Source organism: Leopardus geoffroyi, chromosome C3 (genome assembly GCF_018350155.1).
Source record: "Leopardus geoffroyi isolate Oge1 chromosome C3, O.geoffroyi_Oge1_pat1.0, whole genome shotgun sequence".
NCBI classification, from domain to species: domain Eukaryota; kingdom Metazoa; phylum Chordata; class Mammalia; order Carnivora; family Felidae; genus Leopardus; species Leopardus geoffroyi.
Window position 1 is genome coordinate 87568529 of NC_059338.1, and position 13736 is coordinate 87582264.

A 13736-nucleotide genomic window follows, 5' to 3' on the forward strand; every position below is an offset into this window, starting at 1 on the left:
CGCACGTGCACAGTGACAGTGTAGTAGTGATTAAGAGCAGGGACCCTGGAGCTAGGCTTCCAGGTTAGGAATTCTGGCTCCACTGCTTACAAGCCGTGAGAGACCTTGGTTAAGTTACTTCTGTGCCTCAGCTTCCTCATCTGTAAATGGAGTTAACAATATCGATGTCTGTGGGTTTTATGAGGATTAAAATTAACGTGTATAAAGTCATAGAACAGTACCTGGCAAAGAGTAAACACTATGTAAGTGTTAATTATCGCTGTTATTACTATTGTTACTACTATCTTTTAAAATATTCTATCAATTACTTTATTTACTTTTTTAATGTTTATTTATTTTTGAGAGAGAGAGCATGAGTCGGGGAGGGGCAGAGATAAGGGAGTACAAAGGATACAAAGAGGGCTCTGTGCTGACAGTAAAGAGCCCGATCCGGAACTCCAACTCCCGAACCGCAAGATCATGACCTGAGCCCAAGTTGGACACTCAACCGAGCCACCCAGGTGTCCTTCTATCAAGAAAAAAACAATACAGTTGAGATATCCTTTCTCTTAATAAGAGGTTCAGTTTACAGAACTCTAAATGTTCTAAAAATACACAATGTAGTATAAAACACATAGGTTATATTAAGAAAGTTATTTTTCTTGTACCTACATAGTAAGGAACTGGGGCTTCAAAGAGAGGTATGGCCTTTGTCTAGGTTCCTGGGAGACAATCTATAAATCCCTTAAATTTCCCCAGTGATAGGGTGTCTCTGTTATTCATGGCAGGTCCCTCAGACAACACCCGATGGCTTATCTAAGAAGAGAACCTCAGAGACTGGGCTGGCCACGAGGGAAAGATCAATCATGTGAGTGACTAGAAGGTTAGGGCGTTCAGCCACGTGATATCCGCCCAACCTCCAGAGAGAGGAGGAAGGCTGGAAATTTGAGTTCAAACAGGTGGGCAATAACCCAATCGGTCATAAATCTGTGTAACGGAGCCTCAATAAAAGTCCTGGACATCAAAGCTTAGGTATATGTTTGGTTTGGCAATACTCAGTGTGGAGGGCCACATATTGATGCTGGGAGGGGACTATGTCCGTAGGGATAACCGCAGCTTCTCCTTTGGGAGCCTCCCACTTTCTACCCCGTGTGTCCTACTTTTGGCTGGTTCTAATTTATATCCTTCCGCTGCATTAAACTATTATCATAAGTGGAGTGTGTTCCTGAGTTCTGTTGAGTCATTCTAGTGAATATCAAACCCAAAGGTAGTTGTGGGGAACCCTGAATTTGTAGCCAGCTGATCTGACGTGAGGGTGGTCCCGGGACCCCCAAACTTGTTGCTAATGTCTGAAGTGAGTGCTGTCTTGTGGGGACTACCCTCTCAGATGATACAGATTGGCAAATTCCTTGCAGTGCTTCAGTCTAAATTCTACTCATATTCAGAAGATAAACAGGAGGATTTCTTACCTGAATCGAAACATTTAATAGAGTAATCAGCTAACGCCACAAGGAACTCAGACTTCCTACGGAGATTAAAGGCCAGAGCTGTGCAAGCTTGTGCCGTTCGCTGAACAAGATTAAACCTATTAAGAGATTACTGCATTAGTATCAGAAATTCCTCCAACAATCATAAATTTTACGCTGGAGGAGTCCTTAGAGATGAAGAAAATGAAATGCAGAAAAATGAATGCCCATTGTGGTAGGCCAAAAATAGATTATGAAGAGTGCTGTATGCATGTAAAGGAATCTGGATTTTACTTACCAGGTTTTAAGCATAGCAGAATTATGACGAGACATGTCTTTTAGGAAGAGGATTCTGGCAGCAATGGCAAATGGATAGAGGGACAAGAGACCATGAAGAAAGTTACTAAGGAGGCGCCTGGGTGGCTCAGTCGGTGGAACGTTGGACTCTTGGTTTCAGACCGTGATCTCACAGTTCGTGAGTTCAAGCCCCAACTGACAGTGTGCAGCCTGCTCGGGATTGTCTCTCCCTCTCTCTGCCCCTCTTGCATACTCTCTCTCTCTCCAAATAAAGAAATAAACTTTACAATAGAATAAAATAAAAACAAAAAAGAAGGAAGCCACTACAGAGCATCTCAATCAGACTTACGGGTATAAATGGAAAGGACAAACAGGACAAGTGTCAGGTGTTAAGCGGGAGAGAGGCTTGGTGATGCAGCAAACATGAGGTGAAGAGGGAGGAATCAGGAATTCCTCACGTGCAAAATGAGGGTGAGAAAAGAGATCTCATAAGCTTGTTGTGATGATTAAGTGAGAGAATATGTTGATTGAATGAAATAACATATGCTAAGTGCTTAGCAGAGTACTTGGCACATAGCTAGAGTTTAATTTACTAAAAAAATCAAGTTTTCAAGATTGGGCAAAAGAGGGACAAGTCTGGGGGTAGGAAATAGGCCTGGTTTTAAATATGTCGAGTTTAAGGCCTTTGCAAAACATTTAGAGCTGTGCTGTCCAAGAAATGTAATGCAGGCCATTTAGGTGTAACTTAGAATGTTCTAGGAGCCACAGTGAAAAAGGTGGAAAAAGGTAAAGTTAATCTTCATAACATATTTTAATTAATACATAATTATCATTTCAACATTTAATCAATAAAAATTATTGAGATATTTTACGTTATTTTTTTCATACTAACAACACATCTCAATTTGAACTGGCCAATTTTCTTTTATTTTTTTAATGTTTATTTAGTTATTTTGAGAGAGAGACAGGGGTGAGGGGCAGAGAAAGAGAGGGGGAGAGAGAATTACAAGCAGGCTCCCTGATGTCCACACAGAGCCTGACACAGGGCTCGATCTCACGAACTGTGAGATCGTGAATTGAGCCTAAATCAAGAGTCGGACGCTTAACTGACCGAGCCACCCGAGTGCCCCCAGAGTAGCCAACTTTCAAGGGCTCCAGAGCTCGATGCAGCTCGTGGCTCCTGCACGCGACAGCCTAATATAGAAGACATCTAGCAGGTAGTAGAAGCAGATCTGGGTTAACAGTATTTGCACAGCAGCTGAAAGCTTAGGCTCGCTGCTGATGAGATTATGAATGAGAATATGGGGAACACGGAAGGGAGCAGCCCAAGGACAGATGCCTGAGCAGCACAATTAAGGGGTAGGCACTGGCAGAAGAGTCAGCAAAACAAAGGGAAAAATGATCAGACGGGTAGAAAAATCAGGAAAGAGCTGTACCTTGAAGCAAAAGAAAAAAATTCCAGGGAGGAGGGGAAAATGAGTATTTAGTAAGATGAGAGGGGCGCCTGGCTGGTGACTCTTGATCTCAGGGTCATGAGTTTGAGCCCTATGCTGGGTGTAGAAATTACTTAAAAATAAAGTCTTAAAAAAAAAGTACATAGTATGATGAAAATTGAAAAGAGACCAGTAGATTAGGCAAGTAAGATTTCTGAGGGAACCCCACGTAGTGGGTGTTAGAATCAGACAAGCCCGATTTCAAGTATCAGTTCTGCCACTTAACCTCTCTCCTCTACAGATGGAGAGAAAAGGGACAGTGAACAAAATAAAAGAGAGGAACACTCATGGTGCAAAGTCTCAGGGGCGGCTATAGAAGATCAAGATTAGCACTGGAAGAAGTTAGGATCACTTATTTTTATGAATAAACTGACAAAGAGATATGGATGGTTATATATCTGAGGCTGCTCTGGGGAGGAGGAAAGGAAGCTTAAAAGTGTCTGTTTTCTAATGAGTAGAAGGCCACGTAGTTAAGTAAGAGTGGGGTCAAACACAAGGAGACAAGGAAGCAGGCAAAGGTTTGGAATGCTGGAGGAGAGTGGGAGAAGTAATAACTATTGATGAGCAAATGAAATGAAAGCATCATTAACGTTGAAGTCCATTATTCTGTAACGGAATCAATCAACAGTTATTTTTGTTTTCTTTAACAGTGGAAGCAAAGAAGAGACAGTTGTATTGATTTAAGATTGAGAATTGGCAGGGTAGGTAGGTTAGGCAAGAGTAAAGGGTGAGAGAATTGTGACTGTTACTTTTTTGGTAAAGAGCAGAAACAATGATTAACAGATTTCTACCTAATAAATCACAGATAAATTAATTATATAAGACCTCTTCCTTTCCGGAACGATTTGAGAGTAAGTTACCATGATCATGTTTCCTACAAACAAGGAAATTCTCCCATATAATCACAATACAACTGTACGAAAATTACATTTATATGTTACCACCACCCAATCCTCAGACCCCATTCAATTTTGCCAGTTGTCCCCAGTAATGTCCTTAACAGCAAAAGGATCAGTCCAGATTCACGCCTTTACTTGTCATGTCTCTAGTCTCTCCCAGACTGGAACAATCTTCTGGTCTTTCTACAACTTTCATGACCTTGACCCTTGGGAAGATTATAGGCCATCTTGTTACGCACTCCCTTAATTTAGCTTTGTCTGACTCCACTGATTAGATGCAGGTTACACTTCTTTGGCAGGAATACCATAGAAGTGAGACTGTTGTTTTCCCTGTGCCCCATCAGTGACTGGTCCCTCCACTCATTGACTTTAATCATTTGATACTAGTGTGGTGTTTGCTAGACTGCTTCAGTGTAAAATTAATCTTTTTCTCCTCTATTATTAGTAAGCATTTTGTGGGGAGGTGCTTTGTGACTATGTGAATATCCCTTCTCATGAAACGGTTTATTGATTACAGCATGAATTTATAGATTTCTATTTTACTCAATGGGTTATGACCCATTACTATCATTTTTTATTTTGATACTCAAAGTGTCTCCAATATGGAAAGAAGGAGCTCTTTTAAGCTGACATTTATATCCTTTTGATACTTTTTCTTTAAATAATTCCTTCTTTCTGGCTACACAACGTTCCAGGCTCACCTTGTACTTTCCCTGCCTCCATCCTGAAACTGGCCATTTCTGTAAGGATCCAATTACTTTGAGCAGAATGTGATATTTAGAAAACAAATGGGCACTGGGTACATTCATTGCTACCAGGGTGCTGTTGCTCCCAGGTCCTATGAGCAGGCAAAGCTAGGAAAGAGCTATAATCCATTCACTCTTGGGGTGCTGAGTGGCTCAGTCAGTTAAGCATCTGACTCTTGATTTTGGCTCAGGTCATGATCTCATGGTCCTGGGATCAAGCCCCTCATCCGGCTCCATGCTCAGCATGAATTCTCTCTCTCGCTCACTCTATAGGCCCCCCTCCCATCTCTCAAAAAACATATTAAAGAAATAATAATAATTCAGGGGCGCCTGGGTGGCTCAGTCAGTTAAGCGTCCAATTCTTGCTTTCATCTCTGGTCACAATCTCACAGTTTGTGAGCTCAAGTCCCAGGTCGGGTTCTGTGCTGACAGCATGGAGCCTGCTTGGGATTCTCTCTCTCCTCTCTATGCCCCTCCCTCACACACATTCCTCCCCTCAAAAAAAGAAAATTCGTTCACTCTCTCATACACATTTCTATTTATTTCTATGTCTATATATTCAAAACCAGCAGTACAGACAGATACATCCAATATCAATCCAGTGCCACGGCGTTCATTCTAGTTTTCTACTTTTCCATATTTGTAACTCCCCTTTCCGATTGTTAGAAACCTGGCCCCGTTATCCTCAACATATTTACTCACTCCATCAAAGCCCTCTGCCTTGCCCGTGATTGCCCCATCCCCCATGCAGGTACCTTCTGACTCTGGCCAGGCAGACAGGTCTCCCTCCCACCTACCCCCCTTGCAGGGATGACTCTCTCGATCAATCCCGCCTAACTGCTTCTGTACTAAATTGTTCAGCAAAGGAAGAGGAGGCAGAAGAGTGAGGAACAATTCTTTAAAACTGCTACATGTGTAAACTGTGACAATAACGTACAAAGTAAAGTTCTTTCTAAATTGCCTGATAAAGTACCAGATGTTGATAAGTTAGCAACAGTAAATTTTTAAACTTAAGGGAAAACATGCTACTAGAGATACTGTTCCAACCGGAACTTTAATTCTCTAAAAAAAATCTAAACATATTTCCCATGCCTTCCCACTTTCTCCCGTCAGCACTTGTGACAGTGTTTTACAAGTTACCTGAAATACAGTCAGAACTTAATGAATCTTGCTGAATGAATAATTAATAGCAGGTATTAAAACTGGCAGTGAATAACTTGTTAAATAAAGTATATATCAAAAGTATCTGCTCACCTGTTTCCATACAAGTCAAAAACATAGATATTTCCTTGATGGTCCCCGGCAATTAAGCAATCACCTGAGCTATCAAAAGCCATGTTCAAAAATCGCAAGACTTTGGGAAGGTAATCAGAAGAGCTGTGAATGATGTTCACTATAATTCTGTCAAAAACAAACAGACATTTAATTCTATGTCAAGCATTACTTGTTACTATGAAAAATACGGGTTTTATAATATACTTCACTGACTTTGAAGTTTCCTGCCTACCCGCTCTTCCCTCTCCTCCCGCTGCTCTCCTAGAAGCAATCCGACAGTGATTTCTAAAAGCAGTTCAGAAAGTTATTTGTTATCAAAATGGCTGCTGTTCATATATTCAAGTACTTGGAAACTCACTATGTGTCAGACATTGAACAAGCCGGGACCTAAAAGTAGTTGATGGACATGGGCCCTGCCCTCATGGAGCTTTTGGTTTAGAAGTAAAAAAATTTCAGGGGCGCCCGGGTGGCTCAGTCAGTTCAGCGTTCGACTGCGGTTCAGGTCATGATCTCACGGTTCACGGGTTCAAACTCTGTGCTGACAGCTCACAGCCTGGAGCCTGCTTCAGATTTTGTGTCTCCCTCTCCCTCTACCCTTCCCCTGCTTGTGCTCTGTCTCTCTGCCTCTCAAAAATGAATAAATGTTAAATTAAAAAAAATTTTTAGGGGCACCTGGGTGGCTCAGTCGGTTAAGCGGCCGACTTCAGCTCAGGTCATGATCTCGCGGTCTGTGAGTTCGAGCCCCGCGTCGGGCTCTGTGCTGACAGCTCGGAGCCTGGAGCCTGCTTTGGATTCTGTGTCTCCCTCTCTCTGGCCCTCCCCCGTTCATGCTCTGTCTCTCTCTGTCTCAAAAAAAATTTTGTTTTAAATAAGCACACTTATGAACAGATTCATAAATCGTGATTAACTGACAGACAATAACAAGATATAAGACAATGTATTTTTGATTGAATAGTCAATTGTTACATTAAGCAATAAACACATGTAATGCAATCATGTAATTAGCGAAAAGTAGTTTCATATAAATCACAAGCTACCACATGTAAGAAAAATTTCAGTACCTTAAAGATATCTTAATGAGATTCTGTACTATAAAGTGAAGTGTTCCAAAGTGAATTAAGCATAAATGAGTTTTATTTTCAGCTATATTTGTTTATTTTTGAGACAGAGAGAGACAGAACATGAACGGGGGAGGGTCAGAGAGAGAGGGAGACACTCCTCCATCTGTGTGCTTCCTTGTAAAATCTAATTTTAGCAAGAATCCTGCTCAGCCCATTTAATTAGAACCCCTGGGCGCGCCTGTGTGGCTTAGTCAGTTAAGCGACCAACTTCAGCTCAGGTCATGATCTCACGGTTTGTTGAGTTCGAGCCCTGCGTTGGGCTCTGTGCTGACAGCTCAGAGTCTGGAGCCTGTTTTACATTCTGTGTCTCCCTCTCTCTCTCTCTGCCCCTCTCCCACTTGTACTCTCTGTCAAAAATAAATAAAATGTAAAAAAAAAAAAAAAAAAAAAATTAGAACCCCTGACCCTTTGGGGTGCTTGAGCGGTTCAGTCGTTGGGCGTCTGACTGGATTTCAGCCCAGGTCACAATTTTGTGGTTCATGGATTTGAGCTCATCAGGCTCTGTGCTGACAGTGCAGAGCATGCTTGGGATTCTCTCTCCCACCCTCTCTCTGCCCCTTCCCTGCTTACATTCTCTCTTAAAATAAAATAAAATAACCCCTGACCCTCAAAACCTGATCATCCTTGATAACTGATCAATCTGATCACCCTGGCCTATCTTCATCAAGAATCTCTTTAGAGGCTGGTTTAGGCAGAAACCCATTATCCTAGATGTTTCATCTTAGTAATTTTCTACCCACTGACTCCCACCCTGCTCCTTGGCTGTGAATTCTCACTTGCCCAGGCTATATTCAGAGCTGAGACCATTTCTATACTGAGGCTATATTCAGAGCTGAGACCATTTCTATATTCAGGACTATGCAATAGGTCCTGAATAAAATCTGTTTTTACCACTTTAACTACTGTCCAGATTTGGTTTTCCTTTGACATCCCCAAAGGGGAGAGGGGGAGAATAAATGTGTAATAACATCAAAACGTTCCCCAGCAATTAAAATCAGACAAAGCCAACGACTTTTCCCTCCACTCTTTTTTCTGTAACATTTTATTATGGGTTGGGATCACAAAATTACAGGATCATTGTTCAAAATAAGGAAGGTAAAGAAAAACACTAATAAATAAATAAATCTGATTATAACCCTACCACCTAGACATAATCATAATTAATAGCAATATTCTGCCCTTTTGGTTTTTCATATAACTCAAGCATTTATTTTGGAACAACTGCCTTTCAGTTGCTCATAGGTTGCCGGACAGGTTCTCAGTCCTTAAACATAATTAAAAAATCAAATATTTACCAAACACCAAGATGCTTGAGATACTATTTTAAAGTCTTTATAACGTGCTAAGACAACCCTGTCTGATAGGCATTATTAGCTTCACTTTAAGTCTTAGTGATTAACCTGCCCAAGGTCACAGAGTTAGTAAATGGACATTTACTTCAACTAAAGTCCATCTGACTCCACGCGATAACAGTGAGCTTTAATGAACAAAAAGAAAGCTACATTTTCATGGAAGCAGCAAATAATATTTGCATAAAACTTGTTTCTTTTCTGTTTTTGAATCTTGCATGTATATCCAGATATTTTTTTAACAGCAAGAAATAGAATTACTGTGGGCTGGCAATAACTTTCAGACCATTTAGAAAATATCAGAAGAAGGGGAGTATTTATACAAACTCCAAGTTTGGAAATGAAAAATCCCTGCTGAAGAATCCCTACTCTAAACAAAAATTTTTATTCAACAGAGTTGATGGGAAAGCAGCATTGCTAGGAGGCTGACAGCAATTGGAAACCAAACAAGCAGCCAGTGGGACGTCCAGCACCAGGCTTTGAGCAAACATAGCTGGCACTTAAAGTCTGTTGATTTGTTGAGGAGCAACCAAAGGGTCGACAGCAAAGTTACTAGAACAAGAAACATGAATCCAAGTGATGCAGTAAAGGCTATGAAATTCTGGGAAATTAAAAGCAATAAGATCAATCTGTGTGCCACCATTGGAACCAAGATGGCACCACTTGGGGCAAAGGTTTCCATTAAAGTCACACCGGAGTGGCTAAGACTCAAACAGTTTAAGTATCTGGGACCAAAATGAAAAGAAAATCTGAGGAGGGAGGGAAAAACAGGCAGAGCAGAGGATTTTTAGGGCAGTGAAAATACTTTTTGTGATTCTATAATGGTAGAGACAGGTCCTTGTACAGTTGCCCAAACCCATAGAAATACAACACCAGGAGTGAATCCTAGCATAAACTGTGGCCTTTGGGTGATAATGATGTGTCAACCTAGGTTCATCCACTGCAACATATATACGTCTCTGATGGGGGATATGGATAATGGGGGAGACTATGCATGTGTGAGTGCAGAGGGTATACAGGAAATCTCTGTCCCTTCCTCTCAATTTGGCTGTGAACCTAAAACTGTCCTAAGAAAATGAAAGTCTATTAAAAAACAAACAAAAACCCAGCAGCAGGGCTGGCCGTACTAGGAGGCCACCTTGCACTGGTAGTTTGTAACCCCCTGTCATCCCTGCCATACACACTAACGTGTAAGCTCCAGAAAACCGGAAGTTTGTTTTGTTCCCATGCCGTCCCCCAGAGCTTCCAAGCTTGGGAGAGAGTTGGTGCTCAACAAATAGCTGATGGATGCATGCCTGTCTGAATACATACAATGATACAAGATGGGTAACTTGGGGCACTTGGAAGGGGTCGAAGTGCACTGTTCCCCTTCCCCCGCATCATTCCTCGTGAGTTCTTTTCCAGCTGCAATAGTTAACAAATATTTACTGAGCATCTACTGAGCGCCGGGAATACTACAGGGCTATTATGGTAATTAGGCAGAGTCCTGGCACAAAGTCTCGCCTCCACCTGCCTCCAGCCCCACGCTAATCCTGTCCAGACCCCCGCCCCCAGGACCGGGAAGAGATCTCTGATGAGACCTCGGCTTCCGGGGCACAGCGAGACTCAAGCCTTTCAACAGATCACCCAGGCCAGGGATCTGGGGCAGGGTCAGAGGCAGAACCCGCCCTTCTACCCGGCGCCATACACCCCTTCCGAAGACCATCCCCAACAGCTCCTCCAACGCCTCTCCAAGGACGCGGACCCGCCCCTCGCGGCCTCCAGGCCCCTCCGCAGCCCATCGCCTTTACCCGTCCCGAGCGGCCGGGGAGGGCTTGCGGTGCCACAACTTGCCGCTCTCCTTGTTGCCTAGGTCTGTGCTCTGCATGGCGAAGCCCCCCGCGGTCGCCGCCGCCCGCCCGATACACAACAGACCCGGCGCCTTCCCAGCAGGCCCCGCGCTCCCGGCCCGGGAAATTTGAGCTCGGGCCCTGGCGTCCTGGATCCCCGCCACCCGACCAACCGAGCGCTAAACGCCGCCCTTTTTATTCCCAGCCAATATGGAGGCGCATTTCCTCCCAACTCCGCCCAAGCGACCCCTGCCGCTCTGGACGATGGAACCGGCCAACGACCTTCTCTTAGATTCCACCCCTTTTAGAGGTTCACCCCACCAGCCCCGGGGCCCAAAGCCTTCTGGGAATTGTAGTTTTCTGCGTGTGGAACGGGGGTATCAGCGATCGGCTTGAGAACTCTGCACTCCGAGGGCGCCGTGGGGTTTTACGCTCCCGGTGGAAGCAATAAAAATGGTTTCCTCCTGTGGTCTGTACATTCCTTTCTACACTGCGTTTAGGGATTAAGGGGTTGTAGAGACAACTAAAGAGAAGGACCCAAATACATTGAGACTTGAAGTGTTTCTTTTGTAGAGTGTTCCTTTGAAAAGAACCTCTATAGTGTACGTTCTTGGCCTTTTCATCATCGTCGTGATTAGTTTTTCAATTCCGTAATCTAACAAGGTGCACCAGTATCATGGAATCTAGCCCACCAGTCACGGACCAGAAAAGCGATGTCATCAACAATCAGCTGCATTGACGCCAGAGTTCTTTTTTGTAAAAACTCAGCACTTCTGGGGCGCCTGGGTGACTCAGTCGGTTAAGAGACCGACTTCGGCTCAGGTCATGATCTCATAGTCCCTCCCTCATTCATGCTCTGTCTCTCTCTGTCTCAAAAATAAATAAACATTAAAAAAAAAAAAAACAACAACTCAGCACTTCTATCGTGCCTGTGAGGTATCAAGCATTCTTCTAAGTGCTCATTTAATCCTCATAGCAAACCTACAATGCTGGTAGTACTATTCCCATTTTTTTGTGCTCTGTGAGTTAATGTATTGGTCTTCTGAGGCTGCAGTAATAAATTACCACAAATTGGTTAAAAAAAAAAAAAAAGGTACTCTCATGGTTCTGGAGGCCACAGTCAGAAATCAAGGTGTAGGCAGAGCCCTCAATCCTGCGGATCCAGGGAAGATTCCATTCCCTGCCTTTTCCAGCTACTGGTTTCCTTGACTTGGGACCACATCGTTCGATTTCATCCCTCCATTCTCTGCCTTCATTTTCACATTGCCTTATCTTTTCCCCCTCAGTCTCCAATCTCTCTTGCTTTTCTCTTATAAGAACACCTGTCATTGGATTTAGGGCCCACCCAGATAATCCAGGATGATTTCCTCATTCCAAGATCCTTAATTTTACCTACAGAGACTGTTTTCCCAAATAAGGTAACATGCACATTTTCTGGGGATTAGGTCATGGATATGTATTTTGGGGGCCCACTGTTCAAACCTACTACAGGTAGGTGCTTCTTGTATCTCTGTTTTGCAGACAAGGAAATTGAGTTCATAGGAGAGCCAGGATTAGATTTTTAGTCTTTTCATTCTTGGTCCCCATGTTCTTCTACAACAGAAAAATAAATTTTTACAAAATTATATGACCATCATATTTGAAAAGCTCAAACTTTACCAGAAAAGCAAAACTCTCACAAAAATTTTCCAATGCAGATTTTAAAACTTTTTGTGTTGTTACCAAGGGGTGGCTCTGAGAGACCACACAACTTAAAAAAAATTTTTTTTGTTAATGTTTATTTATTTTTGATAGACACACACACACACACACACACACACAGCATGAGTTGGGGAGGGGCAGATAGAGACAGAGACACAGAATCCAAAGCAGGCTCCAGGCTCTGAGCTGTCAGCACAGAGCCTGACCCAGGGCTTGAACTCACAAACCATGAGATCATGACCTGAGCTGAAGTGGGATGCTTAAGCAACTGAGCCACCCACATGCCCTAAGACCATACAACTTTTAATAACCTTTTGCAGAAGAGACAATCACATTCCTCATTTTTATTTATTGGATTTGAGATGATAATAAGTTATGTGTATGAATGTTTGCATTATTATTCAGGAAACTTAGGGTGCTAAACTTATGGGTGCTTAATTTGAAATAAAGGTTTTTTTCTATCCCATGCAGGTAACCAAGCAACATTTTTATCAGTAGCAGAGACAAATGTGCTGAATGATTTCCTGAACTACTTTGGTTTACCCTGTCTGCAGTCAAGCTCATATCGGCTGTCACAGCCCATGCGACCATCCTACTCAATTTCAGGTATGTGACAAAGAGGTTTCTATATTACAGATCTTCTGGACTCCCACTTTGCACTTGTCTTTGGATTTAGTTGAGCCAAATCTGAAGGTCAGGCTGGCAACTGAAGAAACATGCACCCATAGCTGCCAACCTTCTACTTACTGTAATTTCCCAATGTTTATAACCCAAGTTGGTAGACCATTTGGTAGTTCCTTCTTGAATCATTACTCAGTCAATAACTGATGCATTCTATACATATATTTTTCAGCTAAATTGAGGTGTAATTGACATTTAATAAACTGTACATATTTAAGTTGTATAATTTTATGATTTGACATAAATAGACTCCTATGAAACCATCATCATAATCAAGATAATGAACATAGCCATCACCCCCCCAAAGTTTCCCCTTGCCTGTTTGGAATTCAATTTCTTTTTATCCCCACCCACCTTGCCTACAACCACTAATCTGCTTTGTGTATCTTAGTTAATATTTTCTAGAAATTGATGTAAATAGGTCCTAAACTATGTACTCCTTTTTTTTTTCTTTTGGCCTGGCTTCTTTCAATTAGCATAATTATTCTGAGAATCAACTATGTTGTTGGGTATATCAACAGTTCGTATGTTTTTATCATTGATATTCTATGGTATTGATATACCACAATTAGTGTATCCAGTCACCTTTGATGAACATTTGGATTGTTTCCAGTTTGGGGCTATTACAAAGACAGCTGTTATGAGCATTCCTGTACAAGTCTTTGTGTAAACATATGTTCTCAGTTCTGTTGGGTAAATTCTTACAAGTGGAATGACTGGGCCATATGGTAGGTGTAGGCTTAACTTTTTAAGAAAGCATCAAATGTTTTCAGAGTAGTTGTGCCATTTTACATCCCCACCAACAATGTAGGATAGTTCCAGGTGTTCCACATCTATGATGAGTCTTTGTGATTACAGCCGTACTAGGAGTATTGTGGTACCCTCCTGGTGCTTTCAATT

At 42.3% G+C, this 13736-nt stretch overlaps 1 protein-coding gene across 13 annotated transcripts in view; it reads right to left on the bottom strand.

The window, feature by feature from the left end:
* Window positions 1-13736, bottom strand: part of TBC1D31 (TBC1 domain family member 31) — a 100713-nt gene that overhangs the window by 66963 nt on the left and 20014 nt on the right. For 7 of the 13 annotated variants that reach the window (XM_045453778.1, XM_045453780.1, XM_045453772.1 and 4 more), the window contains exons 2-3: window positions 6135-6281; window positions 1449-1564 (exon numbers count right to left, since the gene is read on the bottom strand). In XM_045453778.1, coding sequence (XP_045309734.1) covers window positions 1449-1564; window positions 6135-6217 — 199 coding nt within the window. In that variant the 5' untranslated portion in view covers window positions 6218-6281. Of the gene's footprint in view, window positions 1-1448; window positions 1565-6134; window positions 6282-10415; window positions 10697-13736 lie in introns of those variants that run through there. The other 6 variants (XM_045453775.1, XM_045453777.1, XM_045453770.1 and 3 more) reach the window with 5 other exon arrangements.